This window comes from Misgurnus anguillicaudatus, chromosome 14 (assembly GCF_027580225.2).
Source record: "Misgurnus anguillicaudatus chromosome 14, ASM2758022v2, whole genome shotgun sequence".
Taxonomy (NCBI): Eukaryota; Metazoa; Chordata; class Actinopteri; order Cypriniformes; family Cobitidae; genus Misgurnus; species Misgurnus anguillicaudatus.
The window spans coordinates 4716087-4734345 of NC_073350.2; the positions used below are offsets into that span (position 1 = coordinate 4716087).

Consider the following 18259-nt stretch of genomic DNA (forward strand, 5'->3'; position numbering starts at 1 on the left):
AGCCAATCGGTGTGTCGCTTGCTGCCTCCTCCCCGTTCTGTGATTGGTTCCCTATTTCAAGGCAAAATAAGTCCAATGTTTCCATGCTGGCCTTGCAGCGTGAATAAATTTGCGCGCAAGGCAGCATGGGGAAACCCAGGCTACTATTTATGTGCCTAGTTTGCCGCATGAACAGTTTGAATGCATTCGCGTGTCTAGAGCGAAGTTTGTCGAACCATTTGACACGCGTCAGATGCAAAATCCACTTCTTTTAGGAGGGGCAAGTGCTACGCGGTTGTCTGTTTGCAAGATGGCTGATGTTGATTGTGCATTTATTGAGAGAGTTACCGGTTAGTATTTAGTCACCTTACTATATGGGGAAAATAAACGGTGCGGGTCGATAAACGTCACGTGACTCAAAAATCAACAAATGTGCATTTACAACTTGCCAAGTTGCCCAATGTCCTCACTGACACTCTTCCAAGCGAGGTCCTTTTTATTCCTGTCTCTATAGAAATAAGAACTTCGTCGTATAGCCCCGGGTGACTGCTCACGGACAATATCAAGCGTTCCTTCATGTTGAATGAGTGACTCCGGGCGGGGCTGCCGCCACAGCAGCAAGCAGGCTCCTGATTGGTTATCGCGGCGTTCAAATTTGTCAACTTGGGCGTCAGCCGCAAATTTGCGTCAAACGAAAAATGCACAAAAAGCACCATTTGCGCATATGACGCTCAATCGCGCCATTTGCATGAACTAGACGTGTAAACGAGGCAGAATTGCGTCTACCGCGCCAAACGCCTCATCCCCACCGCGAGACCTCCACATTGACTTTACATTGAAATCACTCGCGCTTGACGCCTCTACCGCGGCTATAATGTAAAAGTAAACAATAACAGCCTCATCTGGGTACTACTCATCTTACCAAACACTGTTTAAAGCAACACTAAAAATTTTTTTTTACCTTAAAATAACGTTTCCAAAGAAGTTTCAGTGGTTCATCCACTCGAAACACGGTGAACGGCACTTTCACATTCGCTTTGCAGCCCTCTTTCGGCCATAACAGCACTAAAGAAGTTTCCAACCGTCGGGTCACGGTCCTGTAGTTCGAGTGAAAACTACAAAAATTTGCTTTACGGCAGACCTACTATCCAATCAGAGCCAGTTATGCTGCAGTATTTACGGCAGTGGTAATGGACAATTACGCTTCTAACCTGTAGGGGGAGCAAAGAGCAAAAACTCTTTAGTGGTGCTTTAATACCTATAAATGAATAAAGTATAAATATGCATAATTAATCACATATACGAGATGTCATTTACAAATTCATAAACTGAATGTTCATCTTTCTGGACTTTGTACTTGTTTTAACGCACCTTTGCTTACAGCTATGAAACAGGTTTCACTCGCAGAAGGTTTACCTTTCTTACTAATGAGCTAACTAAATTAAAAAAAAAAGTTTTTCTTATAATTTTTTTTAAGTGAAGATAAAATAACAATGGAAATGTGAAATTATAAGCTGAATGTGGTGCTAGAGGTTATGACTCCACCAAGAGACTCAAAAATAGGCCAGAATGAGTTTGCCAATAGCAAAGAAAAGCATAATACAACTCCTACAATCAGAAGAGGCTTTGTGCTTGATCCCTTATATATAGAGATCAGAGGACTACGTGGTGACATATAAGATCTTTTACAAGACCCATATATTTAACCAATAGAGGATTCGTATAGGTTTTAATTTTTCCATGAAATGTTCCATATAGCTGTGGCATTAAACTTAAAAGCTTTTTCTAGCCAGCTCTGACCTCACTTGAGGAACAGTCACATACACACTATTAGCAGACATGGCGACTAAACTTGGCGTTAACCGGTCTGAGGTTTTTATCTGCGCGGAGCGAAAACTTCCACCATCTCAAACAATTACAGGGGAAGCTGGGAGGAGTCGCTTTGAGAGCAGAGCTGTATGTGAACCAGATGTGCTGCTTACCCTCCCAAACTCTACACACACACACACACACACACACACACACACACACACTGCGTCAATGGTATAATGGACTTCATAAGCCTCTGTGCCGAGGAGGTCCACTCCTGGAAAACACGATCACGATCTTGTTTAGCAGCTTTTGCTGTTGTGTTGCTAGGCATGAAAGCAACTTACAGTCAGGATCTGGTTTACACGTAATATTTTATTAGATTCATTTGGTTAAAAAAATTTGTCAAAGACAAAGAAATTGTACTTTTTTTGTTTATATTTGCATATAGTCTTTTCTTCAATCATTGACTGTTTTTATTGATGTGATTTCAAAGTTTTTTTAGTCATGACGCCACGTCTAAAATTACAGTGCTGGCGTGTAGTCTACAGTCAAGCTTATAATTTTCTGACCGGAGTGAGTAAATATTGTCCTCCACATCTCCACGTGAGCTTTTGTACTTTAAAAAAAATAAATACAACTAAAAACAGAATTACTCATTTCGTTTTTCATGAACAATTTCCATCTGCTCTCTGACCATTAAAATTAATGTTGTGTGTAATTGTTTTGATGTTAAAAACTTTCTCCCAAACTCATCTCAAGTGCCTTGTAGTGCAATAAGACATTTTTAGGTTGATTCCTACAGGTATGTGGCTCCATCCAAGTATACCAACCTGACATCCCCTCATCTGTCAGGACTAAATAAATCATGTTTTTTATGGATGCAATAGATGCAAATACCCCCTTGTCAAATTGAAAGTATTAAAAGGTGACATTATATCTTGTAGATCCTGTTGACGTGTCCAAGAAACGTTCGAGTTCATTGAGTTCCGTTCTAGTTTTTGTTGTTTCTAAACCCCCTCCATCGTTCAAGTCATCCATGTCTGGTTCATTGAAAGCAGACGTCACTCTCCCCTGCAGCTCAACACTGTCGCCCATTCATCAGCCCGCGGCAGAAACTCAATCTCTTCTGAGAGTCAGCTCTGTGAAAGAGGCCAGTGTGATTTTGGAGGGTTGTCTGTCTGTTAGACGGTGCTCGAGAGCTCTCAGCCCAACGGACAGTGGTGCCAGATGTCTGCCTCTCTTGCCCGGCCTCCTTTTGTGCACGAGGACGAGTGCCATGTTATGGCAGTTTGAGATTTTGTTATCACTGGCTTTGGACGTGCACCGGTCAAGAAGCCGACCTATATTAGCAGATAAGGGGTTTGCAGATACTGAAGTTCTTCTGTATTTCGAATTCATACGACTTTCTTTCTCTAATGGGCAATAAGTAATATGTTTGATCAATGTTAAGCATGTAAGGTCATGTTTACATGATAATGATTGGACGTTTTTTTCTTGGTTGTACACACAAAAACGTTGTCAAAATGGTCTTTGTTCATATTAATTTAACAACTAAAACACTGTATTGTGCATGTCAGGCCAGTAGTTGGCGATGTTACTTTGTAAAGAAACACTACAAGCCTGTGCACATACGCATTTTTCTACAGAGTGATAAATACAAACAATTGAGCAGTTTTGTTTGGATGGACAATGAAGTCTTTCTGCAAAATTTGGTAAAGTTTTTTGGAGAAGCGTTAATAAACTCAATATCTTAAGCAGCACAATCACAGTTCTGTAGGCCGCCATTGTTTTTATGATTTTTAAGTACTCGCTCATGCCTGTAACTAAACACCAAAAATGCAAGCCCCTGACGTCACCAATGCCACAGGTTTGCGTTGTTTTGTTGTTTACACAGAAACAATAACAGCAGTGTTTTTAAAAAAAACAAATGCCAAAACGAAACTTGTACAGGACCCCATAACATAAGCCTAAACAGATGTTAACTATGTACCTAAACTACTATGTTCTTACCTCAACTTAGACAAATTAATACATGCCTATCTTTTTTTTTAATGCATGCACTTATTCTTTGTACAGCACGTCGTGAATGTGTTAGCATTTAGCCTAGCCCCATTCATTCCTTAGGATCCAAACAGGGATGAATTTAGAAGCCACCAAACACTTCCATGTTTTCCCTATTTAAAGACTGTTACACAAGTAGTTACACGAGTAAGTATGGTGGCACAAAATAAAACGTGGCAATTTTTTTAAGTGGATAAAAAATGAGAACTATACTGTATGGGTGAAGAGCACTTAGTTTGCAGCACTTCCACCTCGGGTGCAGTCATATTGACAGAAGATTGAGCGAGAGGAAAGTAGTGAGGAGTGATGATGTTGCTGCACATGCTGTTACTTGAAGTGCTGCAAACTAAGTGTAACTACTCACGTAATAGTCTTCAAAAAGGGAAACATGGAAGTGTTTGGTGGCTTCTAAATTCATCCTTGTTTGGATCCTAAGGAATGAATGGGGCTAGGCTAAATGCTAACACATTCAAAACACTCTGTACAAAGATTAAGTGCACGCATTGAAAAAAGATAAGTATGTATTAATTTGTCTAAGATGAGGTAAGAACATAGTAAAATATTGAAAAACTGTGGTGTTTTCCTTTAAGGCTTATATTAGCCCCTTTAAGTCTTAACCAACCAAAAGATCAACGGTAGACCCCATAACACCCAGTTTAATGTGGTCTTGAATACTCTCAAGACCCCAAAGTTAAAATCGGACATCTTCATAAACTTGATCAATGAGTCGCTAAAGTCACTGTTGTTGTAAACAGAAACACCACATTTATAATGAGTGATTATTTTGTTTTGTTTTACAGGTTCTTGAGAATTATGAGAGGGACGGGTTTGAGTTCCTAGCAAAGGTCTTCAACTCATCCCATTCATTCCTGGAGGATCTGACTGGACTGACTTTACTCCATCAGGAGACACAGGCAGCTGAGGTTAGACTCTTTTTCTTGCTCACTTTGGTACTCGAACACGATCAGACCCACAACATATACATGAGTTCATTATTATTGTTTGGTCAAACCCATTCCTGTGGCCTACATGAACTTTGTTCATTCATAATTGGATGTTTTATTTCCTAATGTCTATTATAATATATCCACTGTGCACAGATAGCACAAAGCTGAAGAAGTTTTAAACCTATGACCTTTAAATTCTTCACCCACTGGTCCAGATCTTTTAACCACTAGACCCCACCACAATTTCAACACAAGCTGTGTTTCACATTTCAGTTAATATAGAGGCCGACAGTCTGTGGCCATGTGAAAATAAAATATCAATGACATTATTCATATTAGGCATGACATTAGACATTCTCATTGGTTAGAATAATTTAAGTTGTAAAGTAGTCAAAATAGTATTTTTTTTGCAGTTGAGCTGCTGTGCCAGGCAGACAGTTGTTTTTAGTTATAAATGTATTCAGACAATATGTGGAGTCAAGTTTATCTTCTTCTGTTGTTTAAAGACAACAGTCTGATACACTATCTGCTCAGTTCAATGTAAACAATGAAGTTAATCCTTCCTTGAATGGATAAGTTAGCATGTTTATCAGTTGAAACTGAAAGATTGGATGTAGTATTGTGGCTATAAGCATTTATTGCATAGATGTATTTAGTTACATTCCATTTACAAGTATCACAGAGTTTTCATTTTAATTCATTTTTGGTAAAACTACAATTATAGTTGTATTAGTTAACATTAGTTAATATAATAATAGCTAACATGAATTTACAACGAACAATACTTCAACAGCATTTAGTAATCTTAGTTCATGTTCATTTCAACATTTACTTTTACATTTATAAAATCCAGCCTTGTAACTGTTAACATTAGTTAATGCACAATGAACTAACATGTACAATTGTATTGACATTAACTAATATTAAGGGCCCTATTTTAAGGGTCGGAAAAAGTGTTTTTTGCTAGTTTGAGCCCGACACAATTATCATTTTCACATTCAGTGTCACGTTGTTTAAATAGCAATTGTATTTGCGCCTATTTGCTTGTCCATGGGTGTGCTGGCTTAAAAATGAGGTGCATCCAGGCGCATTGTTGGCGCGTTGCTATTTTGAGGCATCTAAAATAGACTACGCCATTAACCAACTAAAACCTGCTCTAAAGTGAATGGCGAAATATTGTTTTTGTTATTTAAAGAGTGCGTAAGTAATATGCGCATTTAAATGGGACGACAACATGGGTTTGCTTATCACATACATGAATGCGCAGCAGCACACAAACGTTTTTAAATATAAAAAAATTAAAGGATTAAAATTTAAAAGATTATTATTGAGTCTCTTGGATATAAATGAGGACAGATTACAGGACTTTAGAAAATGTGAAGCTGAGATCAGCTGGCAGAAGAGCTGCTTCACCTGTATTCTGGAAAGTAAGCTTTTTTATTTGCTTTTTTTAAGTGCAAATATTGCATTTACTTTGATGTTATTTTACACAAATAACCCATATAATGATAAAACACAACTCATTTTTTCAACATCAATTTTAAACTGGTGGTCTTCGTCCTCCGCTTACAGTTTTTCAACTTACAAACTCCGTCATGTAAATACGGAATCGGCCCGAGCGCAACTGGCTTTTAAAGGGGATGAGAGATGAGACTCTCATTGGTTTATTGCACGTTACGCCCAAAACACACCCATTACTCATTATGAGAACAGGGACAACCCTTTTAGGCTGTGCACCAGGCGCATAGACCATTTTCTCGTTGTTAAACTAGCAAAAGTGGATTTGGACAAGCCTTAACTTCACTTGTGCGCTTTAGATCGTTAAAATAGGGCTCTAACAAAGATAGGTCATTGCTTAAAACTATATTGCCTATTGTTCATGTTAGCTAATGGACTTACTAATGCTAACAAATACAACCTTATCGTAAAGTGTGACCTAATATCTTCGTGGTCACAAATGCTGTTAAAATATTTTAACTCATATTGAACCATGAATATATTAAGGGGGTGATGTCACAAGACTTTTTTAAGATGTCAAATAAATCTTCGGTGTCCCCAGACTACACATGTAAAGTTTTAGCTCAAAATACCATATAAATAATTTGTTATAACATGTTAAAATTGCCACTTTGTAGGTGTTTGCCAAAATGTGCCGTTTTGGGTGTGTCCTTTAAAATGCAAATGAGCTGATGAAGTGCAAACACTGATCACAATGATGGTGATTAGATGCAATTCAAACTCAATTGTGAATTATTTTTTCTTTCTCTCTGCACTAAATGGCAGTGCTGCGGTTAGATTAAGGGGTGGTAGTATTATAATAAGAGCTCCTTATGACATCATAAGGAGAGCCAAATTTCAACGACCTATTTTTTCACATGCTTGTAGAGAATGGTTTACCAAAACTAAATTACTGGGTTGATCTTTTTCACATTTTCTAGGTTGATAGAAGCACTGGAGACCCAATTATAGCACTTAAACATGGAAAAAGTCAGATTTGCATGCCATGGCTTCTTTAATATTATTGTATATGATTTCCAGCTATATATTTAATCACCTATAAGTATTATTTCAGTGGATTTTGTGATGCACACTTAATTTTGAGTAATGACTATAGATATCCACACATCATTTATAAATCCAATGTCAGATTCCCCTGTGCAATAATTGTTTACATCTATTTAAAAAACATAATCCTATGTGAGTAGTGCTTACGTGCTTTCACTTACAGCAGCTTACAGAAAGAAAATTACCCATAATGCAATCTTAAGCTTCACTTCTTGCTATTCCTGGCTTCTACCCCAAACTTCTCTCTTGTTGTGGAGAACCAGATCACATATTCCAAAAATATCTCTGTGTGCCGCTGATCCAGGATCGGTTTGCACTCAAATCTGCAGCTTTAACCCAAAAAGCAAACCTTATCCCGAAACAGCATTTTCATTCCCTCGGCGGGGCTCTCCAGTGACAAGCAGGGCCAGTTTAAAGAGCGAAACTGTGGGAAAGTCCCACATCAGCAGTCCGTTCCTCTCCAGAGCGGTTTCGAGCTCGAACACAGTCCAACCCAAAATGAGAGGATTTGTGATCTTGCATTTGCCCACGCGTATTGTCCAAGGCCTTCAAATTGATTTCATTTGGATGAATTTTATTCCCAGGCTGTTTTTGTTTATTTTTTAATGTGTTCCCTCCGGCTCGATGTCAAGCTGTAAAATGACTGGAAATGTATAGGGCTGTGCAAAAATATCGATACTGTATCGATGGTGTATCGATATTTCGATCTCTACTATCGATATTTAAAAAAAAAAAACATCAAATCCCTCTGTGTGCATTTTTGATAAAAAAAGAAAGAAAAGTATTGCTATGTAGCGCAACATGCAACGCATTGTATTGTATCGTGATACGCATCGTATCATGACCCATGTATCGTGATACGTATTGTATCGGGAGGCCCTTGCCAATACCCAGCCTTTTAGCTTAGAAGTTTGTGTTGAGAAGGACACATCCCTTCATAAACTGTACCTGTGAGCAATTTTCTTTTAGGTTGCTCTTTGTAAAAAGTCTGGCATATTGCACAGTTGGGGTTTTGACACAGTTGGGTTTATTAGAAAAGCATGAGGTTATTCTGCATCCCAGTGAAATTGAATAATAGGCTGGATTTACATTGCATGTATGATTTTTTCTCTCATATGGCACAGATCGGATATGACCCCCGAACGTGTAGTAAGCAGGAAAAAGCGCATAGATTCTGTTATTTATGATGTGCTTTGTTCCTGCCACTGCTGTGAAACTTAATGGATGTAAACAACTTTATCCATTCAAACATCAGCTGATCCTGAGTCTCCTGTGTTTAGAGCTGGCATATAACAGATTTATATTTAGATTCCCAATACACAACATGCCTTAAATAGGTTGTGATGATGCTTTTATGTATGTGCAAAACATTGCAGAACAAGTTGTGGTCAGTGACGTAGTGGGACCTGGAAAAGTGGGTGTACTCTTAATTTATGATACCATTTTTTTTTTCAAAGAGGCCTAGCGAAGAATGAAAGACCTGTGTAAAAACATTGTCTTGTAAGACTAGTCTTGCAAATTTGTGATGTGATCTGGGAAACATGTGGTGAAATTTTACCAATTTTAGGTTTTGATACCATATGAAAGCTGAGTTCAAGCCCTTTTCAAATCTGTTACAGTTTCTTTCATAGCTTGTTTAAATCAAACGCTGTGTCTATCAGAGGCAAAATAAAAGCACAACAGTCAAATATTACTAGAAAAGTCACTCTACTATGGTATAAAACTTATTTTAGGCACTCTACATGTTGTTAAAGATACACAATGGTCACTTTGAGTGTTCCTTGGGGTCAATGTTACAAACATTTGAACATTTATTATATTATCTGAACCGCGTCTATTCACATTTATTGTATTTTACTTTTAAGTTTTACGTGGTTAATCATGGTTAGGCATAGTTTCTGAACCTTTGATCACACCTCGTGTGTCTAGATGGCATGACTATTTTAGTTTGTAACTTACATTTAGAATAGCAAGCACAGTGCAGGTTGCCCCAATTTCGGCGTGACAATAGCATGGCTAGGGTACCTTCATCAGGACTCCTCCTCTTCAGTAACGTCTTTATCATTTGATCCTTCATCTCTAGATGTGAAATAATCTATTATAAGATCGTTTAGGGCACTGACATCACCAGGAGTGAAATGTTTATCATTGAAGTCAGCTCGTTTAGACTCGTTTTTGTCATGTGCTCTGCGATCTTTTGATAGCTTTGTGACTTTGTGTGCCATAGTCTACACAGGACTGGTAGGAGGTGTGTATTGATACATCTTCAATCTACATGTTTATGTGGTTTAAGTGTTAAGAGAGGAAAAGTTATGGGTGACTGTGTTGTTAGCTCCGCGGTGCAGGTCTTTTCAGCTTGTCGCTATTTTTCTGCAATACATTTTGCCTAGATATGTTCATAGATAATAGACAACAAGTCATAGAATAATCATGGAATGAAAACCCAATTTTGACAAAAAATTGACATCCAACTTATTGTTTTTTATTTTTTCTGAAAATATTCCAGCGCGACATCTGTTTTCTAGGAATGCATCACATTTTGTTCATCCAGTAGAAATTGCACATTGCTGTGTGCGTTTATATGTTAACCAAACCATGTAAGAGCATCAGTGTGTAATAAGTCTGTGCATGCATAAATTACAAAAATATTATTAAGATTATTTAATATAAACAAAAAACATCATAGTTCAAACTTATATTTGTTTAATATATTTAAAATTCATTTTAACAGAGGGGGTTTAGAAGTGTGTTCACGCCGCAAACCTGAATATACTTCACACTACACCACAGGTTATAGAGGTTTATGAGCAGATTTTTTATTTTGTTTAAGGATGCTTATTACTATGTTCAACCTGGTACAGATTTTGTCAAGAAAATGTCATGCTGCCTACCTTTACCAACATTTACTCTCACCTTGCACCCTTATCTAGTCAGTCAGGTTTTTTTAGATTGAGATATACCGATTGTATATCAGTTTGGTTATGGTTTTATACTAGTTTGGTTCACATACTACAGTATATACAGCAGGGCAGAACTTGAATATAGCTTATAACTGTGTTTACAGTAAAGTGGCCCGTCTAACCTTGTTTGGTAATGTAGGGCAGATTCAGTTTTAAACTTCAGACATCATTTCTAATGAAAGCACAGCGAGACTTTCATATTACCGCTTGCTCGAGTCTATATTGTGGGGCGATATGATAAATATAATGTTCTCCTTGCATTTTGAAGTTGTGATTTGAACACTGTGTCCTTCTGACATGATGGCTCCCAAAATAGGCACTTTGAATTGTGGTTCAGTTGATCGCTTTGGTGCAATCAACTGAACATCTAATTTATGCTTTATGAAAACAAGTAAGTGTAATAATTTCTGTCCACAACAAGGATTATTAAAGACATTAAAGCAAAATGAAATTGCAGAGATGCACCGATGTTACACTATATTGCCAAAAGTTTTGAGACACCTGCCTTTATATGCACATGAACCTGAATGACATCCCATTCTTAATCCATAGGGTTTAATGTGGAGTTGGCCCAACCTTTGCAGCAATAACAGCTTCACCTCTTCTTGGAAGTCTTTCTACAAGGTTTAGGTGTGTCTTTATGGGAATTTTTGACCATTCTTCTAAAACACATTTGTAAGGTCAGACACTGATGTTGGACGAGAAGGCCTCACTCGTAGTCTTCGCTCTAATTCATCCCAAATATTTTTTTCTCGTCTTGGAATTGACCGCATTTTTACTCTGTCTCGTCTCGGTCTCAGACAAAGAGGACTCGGCATTTTATTTCAAGACCGGTCAAGACAACAACTGATGGCCCACTGCAAAAAAAAAAAAAATTTTCAAGAAAAAAAATTCTTAGTATTTTTGTCTTGTTTTCAGTAAAAATATCTAAAAATTCTTAAATTAAGATGTTTTTTCTTGATGAACAAAATGACCCAAGAAAATAAGTCTAGTTTTTAAAGCAAAAATATCATATTTAAGTGATTTTGTGCATAAAACAAGCAAAAAATATCTGCCAATGGGGTAAGCAAATTTTTTCTTGAATTTAGTGTTTAAGAAAAAGGTTCGAGATTTTTTTTTACTCCATTGGCAGATTTTTTGCTTGTTTTATGCACAAAATCACTTAAATTTGATATTTTTGGTCTAAAAACTAGACTTATTTTCTTGGGTTGTTTTGCTCATCAAGAAAAAGCATCTTAAGTTAAGAATTTTTAAATGTTTATACTGAAAACAAGACAAAAATACTAAGAACATTTTTTCTTGAAAATATATTTTTTGCAATTTGTTGGCATTGTTTAAGCATTGTTTAAGTTTCTCCCAATGACAGTTTTTCTAATTTTATTACTAAAAATACCTGCATTGTGTATAGTGGATGGCAAGCCATGGAAAGACTCAGATTAAATGTTTAAGTTGATTTAAGCTCTTTAGTGTTTGTTCACTTTTATTGACAAAGATAAATTCCCACATATCTGCAATGCCTTTGATTATTTTATCAACTTCTCTGATGGCACACACACACAGATAAGAAGTGCCTAATCATTTGCATATTCCACATTTTATCATAAGTGTTTTAATGCAGTGACTTGCAATGGTCTTGGTCTTGACTTGGTCTTGGCCTGTCTTGGTCTTGGTCTTGACTCGGTCTCGACCCTTTAAAGTCTTGGTCTTGTCTTTTTTTCTCAGCCTGTCTTGGTCTTGGTCATGACTTGGTCTCGGTTTAGGTGGTCTTGACTACAACACTAGTGCACAGTCATGTTGGAACAGGAAGGGCCATCCTCAAACTGCTCCCAAAAGTGGGGAGCATGAAATTATCCAAAATGTCTTGGTATGATGAAGTATTAAGAGGTCCTTTCACTAGAAGTAATTGGAACACCTGAATTCAATGATTTGAAGGGGTGTCCCAAAACTTTTGACAATATAGTGTATCATCTAAAATTCAGGATCATACATTTTTTACACTATCAGCTATTGGCCGATATATCCTGTCAATCAAAAGAGAACAGGAAAATGCAATGAATTTGAGCTCTGTTTATAGAAAATGTAAAGAAACATCACTAATGTTCAATATTAATGGTCATTATATGAATGAATAACATTCATAAAATGTAATCTTCAGAATTTAGTCGATGCAAGTTAACATAACCACAAAACTATCAGTATTGATATCGGCCGATATCAGTCTGAATAATCATAATCATCGGTATCAGTGAATTTTTTTATATCAGTGCATATCTACACTGTAAAAAATTTAAACCCAGCGTTGGGTCAAAAAGGGACGAGCCGACCCATTGGGTTAAATCAACCCAGAAAATGTTTCTATTTGAGCCAACAATGGGCTAAACAACCCAGCATTTTGGGTTAAAACAACCCAGCATTTTGGGTTAAAACAAACCCAGCATAGGTTAAATTACAACCTAACTGGGCTCGTCCCTTTTTGACCCAACGCTGGGTTGAAATTAATCCAGTATTTTTTAGAGTGTACCCATTATAGGTTTACAGGTTGTTATGTCAGAATAGGCACAAATTGGCCGATGATCACACCTTCTGACAGTAATTGCTTTTATATCCCCAATGTCATTACAGTGTATTACAGAAAAAAAACATCCTGTGGTGAATCTTTAGCTTACTGGTCTCACCAATTTCCCTCAGATCGTAACTCATTGCCAGTATTGTTCTTTAAAGACCAACCAAGCTGAAGATCAGGATGTTACGTGACAGAGCTTTCTATAGGGAACATAGCGGCCTACTAAAAATGGATGTGCATTCAACTCCTAATAAATGCAGCCCTTCATTTATTTCTTCTGTGCAACTCTCAAGACGATGCTGTGCAGATGCGATGCTGTGTTTGTGACTGATATTGTGAGTGACCATTTACTTCTACACTGTAAAAAAATCTGTAGAAATTACAGTATTACTGTTTATTACTGGCAACTAGCTGCCAGTTACTTACTGTAGATTTTACATTTATGTTATTTACTGGCAACAGTTTGATCAAAGTTAAGTCTTTATCTTCTACAGTTAGTTACTGGCAGCCAGCTGCATAATTACATGTACTGTAATAAAAAACAAACAAAAAGGACAAAAACAACATTAACATTTTTACTTTGTGTGCACCACTAAAATAAAGAAAATCAAATATGTTTAAAACATGATGGTGAGTAAATAGTGACAGAAGTTTAATGCTGCGTTCACACCAGCCGTGATAGAGGCGTCAAGCGCGAGTGATTTCAATTATAAAGGAACAGTATGTAAGAAATTGATATCAGTTAATCCTAAAATGGCCCTGATATGTCACTAGACATTAAGGAATCATTTTTATTTCAAATACTTATATCACTGACAACAGTGGTCTGGCCAGGATATTGTCATTTAAAAAGTGGAGTTGCAGCGCTCAACTGATGTTTATGTTGTCATTTTGTGTATTGGCCACCAGTTGTGTGATTGCAGTACCAGTTTTAGCCACAAGTTTTGTGATTGCAATACCAGTTTTGGCCACAATCCTACATACTGTTCCTTTAAGTCACTGTGAAGACGCGTTGAAGCGCGTCTGGATGTGAACTTTGGTGAAGTGATTACAGGAAGGGAGCGGAGTCGCAGAAGCCCCTCCCATTCCCATGCGTGAATGTCTCGATGACTAGAATTTCACGTGTGACTTTCATGCATGAATGAAGTGAGTAACCTCAAAATGTTCAAGCGGCAAACTAGACGCGAATTTGACACCTCAAATGTGTCTGGTGTGAACCCACAGTTATTTCGGTAAAAACTTCCTTAGGCCGTTTAACTTAAAAACGTTGAATGTATATTGAATATGCTGTCAAATTTATCTAAGTTGTCATGAGATGTTTTGGACATTGGGTTAAGTAATGTTATTGATAGGCGATTACACTACATCTTCTTCTTGCATTGCTATATATTTGATCCGCTCAGGCGTTGGTTTTGGGATGTAGCGAGTGCTGTCATAATATTTGGACACTTGGTTTTATACAGACAGTCTTTATGTTGAAGGCGTAGGTAGGGAAGCGGCTTCATGGGTCATATTTACCATCACCCCGCTCAGACGCTTGAGGTTATGTGTGTGCTGAGGTACGTGGTCTGGACTGAGCATGTGCATATGGATGATGTGAAGGAAACCATAATTTAACTCGCTGGACAGGAACTGCATTGCAGCCTACACGTGGCTTTCTCATTTTAGGCCCTGTGTGGTTTGTCTGTCAGGCCTAAAGTGAATTTGCATCTAGAACTGTGATTTTACATAGATATGAGAGAGTTTCTATTAAAGCATCCTAGAGAAATAACTTTACCTAGATAGCATAAACACTTCTGGGAATAAATATTCAAGACCACAGATATATTTTATGTTAAACTCCTTGAAAAGGTCAAAGAGTGATGATGTTTGCTTAAGAGGAGTATTATCAGTTTAGTCCAGCCTCGGGGAGTAAGATCTTCTTAACTAGATTATATACAGATTTTGCCTGGCAATACCTTGATAGGTGGTCCAGGGCATCCATACATAGGTTTGATCTGTGTTGGATAAGTTTCTCTCTTATAGTAACTCTGTGTGTTATAAACCAGAAGAGGGTTTGAGGGAATAGCCAGACTTGAACTTGTATTGCCCATACGAGCCTCACAGCTCATGTTTCAGAGCACATGTGCTAATCTCTAACACACGGCTTTTATTAAAGCATACGCATTGATTTGCAGGGGGGATTTGGAGCAAAGTTGATAATATGATGCAATATTAGAAGGAAACTTTTCCCCACTGGATGAAAGTTTTTAAACGAAATAGACCCTATGGACTCTTGAAACAACACGGTCTTATTGTGCACAATTATTCAGTTCACTTTATTACAAAAAAAAACTTTGTCAAAAGTCTTTGTTCTCTTTCATCATAATGTAATAAATAAATAATAATTCATAATTATTTTGCAGTTGAACTCACATAGGCAGCTTAAGTTTGAATCCAGTGGGCACCAACAAGTGACGTCAAACTTCAGTATACAATCTCCACTTAATTTTATTTTGTTTTATTTTATCCTGTTTTTGACGGCGTCACAATTCACAATGCGAACGCTGCATCCTCCAGAGGTCGCATTTGTAGGCTGCATATGTCATCAAGACTGTCTTAATTCAGAATGTTAACAATTACAAAGTTGACTATTATTCTTAGTTAATCGTAAATTGTTGTAATATCATTACGACTTATTAATGTAATGCTCAGTTACCTTAAAGGTGCAGTGTTTGAATTTTAGCGGCATCTAGTGGTGAGGTTGCTAATTGCAACTAACGGCTCAGTCCACTACTCACCCCTGAAACGCATAGAGAAGCTACGGTAGCCGCCACCAGACAAACATGTCATCGTCGTAGACAACTTAGTAAAAAGTTTGTCCGTTAAGGGCTTCTGTAGAAACATGGCGGCACAAAATGGCGACTTCCATGTAAGGGGACCCTCAGTATGTAGATAAACATCTCATTTTAAGGTAATAAAAACATAAGTTAATTATAAAAAGGTCTTTATACACCACTGATAATATAGTTTTGTATATTATTTGGCATTTCTGTCAAGAGATCCTTCTAAAAGTTACACGCTGCACCTTTAAGTAAACCAGGCTTGATGACGTATACACCAGGTTTTATTTCAAAATGAACAAAGACAAGACTTGTTATATTGAATATCAGCCATCTTTGAGCATTATTTTGCTAGTCAAATTAGGGAACTGGAACTAACTGTTGTATAAAAGATGTTTTCCTCTATCTTAATTTGTCTCGTTCCCGTCAGTAAGGGCCCGTCGTCCTTCCTCAGGTTTGGTAAATGATCCTGTTATCTGCGGTCAGAGATGTTAATGTTGGGCCCGCTAAAGTTCTCCTAACACAACACACAATAGAGCTCTGTGTGCTCCAACTAATTCAGATTCACTTTCCATCCATCATCAACACTATAATAAAGATGCCATTGTGTATCCTGTGAAATTATGCAGTTTCTTCTGTCTGCATTATGCTGCCCCACACAAACTTGTCAAGAGCGCTCGATTCCAGGAAACATGACTTCTTCACATTAACATCTAGCTTTTGTTTGAAGCACATTTGCTTTCACGTGTGTGTGTATGTGAGAGAGCTGTCATGAGATGCGTGTACCCGTTTGTGCTCCCAAGATCATTTTAATTCTGTTGTTTATAGACTCGTACAAGGATTGATGTCATGTCAGAGCTGTTGAAAGACTCATTCATTATTGTAACCTAAAGAGAGCTATCATTTTTTATCTTTGGCCAGACACTTTAACTCTGGTCCAAAAACCTAGTGGGTTGCCTATACATAGGCATCATTTTAAGACATCACTCCTGATGTACAGTATTAGTTGTTTAACAGGGCCTTCAAAGATACCTTTTTTATTGTGTGCGTCCTTCACATAGAAAACAATCCTGTAATGCATTATGACAAGTAAAACAAACCGCTTATGAGTCAATAAAAATGTTAAATGCATTTAATTCATGTAGGGTAGAGCGGGGCACAACCAAGCTTTTTGGCTTTGGCTCTATCATTCAAAAAATATTTACGTTAGATGAATCATTTTTTTACACAAACTTAAAGTTTGTTTGCGGGACCTACCGTTATTGTACAATTAGACAGAAAGTGACAGGAGTGCAAACGTTACCCCATAAGTGGGGTTCATTGTAACAGAGGGTTTGTTGTCACACCTGCCAGAAAATTTAGTTTAAACACAAATAATTTCATAAAATTCTGTCTGTATACTAAAGGTGGATATTGTTTATATATCTGCCTATAATAGATCAATATCAGTCCATATCCACACATTCATCCATCCATCATCCTTTATCTAATTATCCTTGTATTATGCAGCAATGCACACAAAAAAATCATAATTGTGAGTTATTTCCCCTGATATTGTATTAACAGTTATCATTTTGATTTATAGTATTTACATTGTTTTCATTTCATTATCATTGTATACCTGAGGTTTAATTGTAACAATGTTACAACTAACCCCACTGTGTAAAAATGTTTTCAATCCCAGCTATCAGTTACTAGGAGTTGCTGACATGTTTCAAAATGCTGTTATGTTTTAGGTAATAATAAAAGGTTGGATTTGGTGACTTACACACCCAACTCAGAAATAAAAAAAAACATAGGATGAAGAAATTTACTTTCAGGCCTCTAAAACACTCTTTGTTCAATATCTTAACCGAAACACATCAACATTTTTCATAAATTCATCATCTTCTGACAGTAAGAGAAAAAGACCAAATGCACAAAATGCTCGGCAGTTAACCCTGCGTTAGTTTATGCCCCGCTCACCCCTACTTTTCGCAGCAGCCGTTATGAAAACCAGCTATTTTGTTGAACGTTTTGCCACTCAACCAGGCGAGCTCTCGCGAAAAGTGACGTCAATGCATACCCTCTATTCAAAAAGCATACATTGGAACCAGAAGTGCTAAAATGCTAACTCGCTTCTGGGTTTTGCCAACAAGAACACATCATCCCTGCGACACTTTATTAACCAGGTATGCAAACAATAAAACTAAAGCATACACTGTAATGCCAAAGTCAGGTTAGGATACTCACTTTTTGTCCAGTAAATTATGCAGGATAACGTTATTATTATAAAAAAGTGAGTTTGTTTTAAGGAGCCAATTCCCTTTCGAGAGCATTCACTCGACATTGCATCACTAAGTGACTAAGGGGACCATGTCCAAGGTGTCCTGTTCCAATTATATAATGTGCAATACACCTCAGTGTGCAAAATACATACACTTTCTCCACAATTAATAGACCCTGACACAGGTGTCTGTCATGTACAATCTACAACACGCCTGGCCACTTCTCGCACACCATGCGCTTCGGCCACACGAGCAGGCCCCATTCAATATCTCTGGGCTCTCA

General features: G+C 37.4%; 1 protein-coding gene across 1 annotated transcript in view; it reads left to right on the forward strand.

Annotated features, from left to right (window-relative positions):
* Positions 1–18259, forward strand: part of atg7 (ATG7 autophagy related 7 homolog (S. cerevisiae)) — a 121096-nt gene that overhangs the window by 73478 nt on the left and 29359 nt on the right. Inside the window, exon 19 of the mRNA XM_073875759.1 lies at positions 4653–4775. Within this exon, the coding sequence (XP_073731860.1) occupies positions 4653–4775 (123 nt within the window). The remainder of the gene's footprint in view (positions 1–4652; positions 4776–18259) is intronic.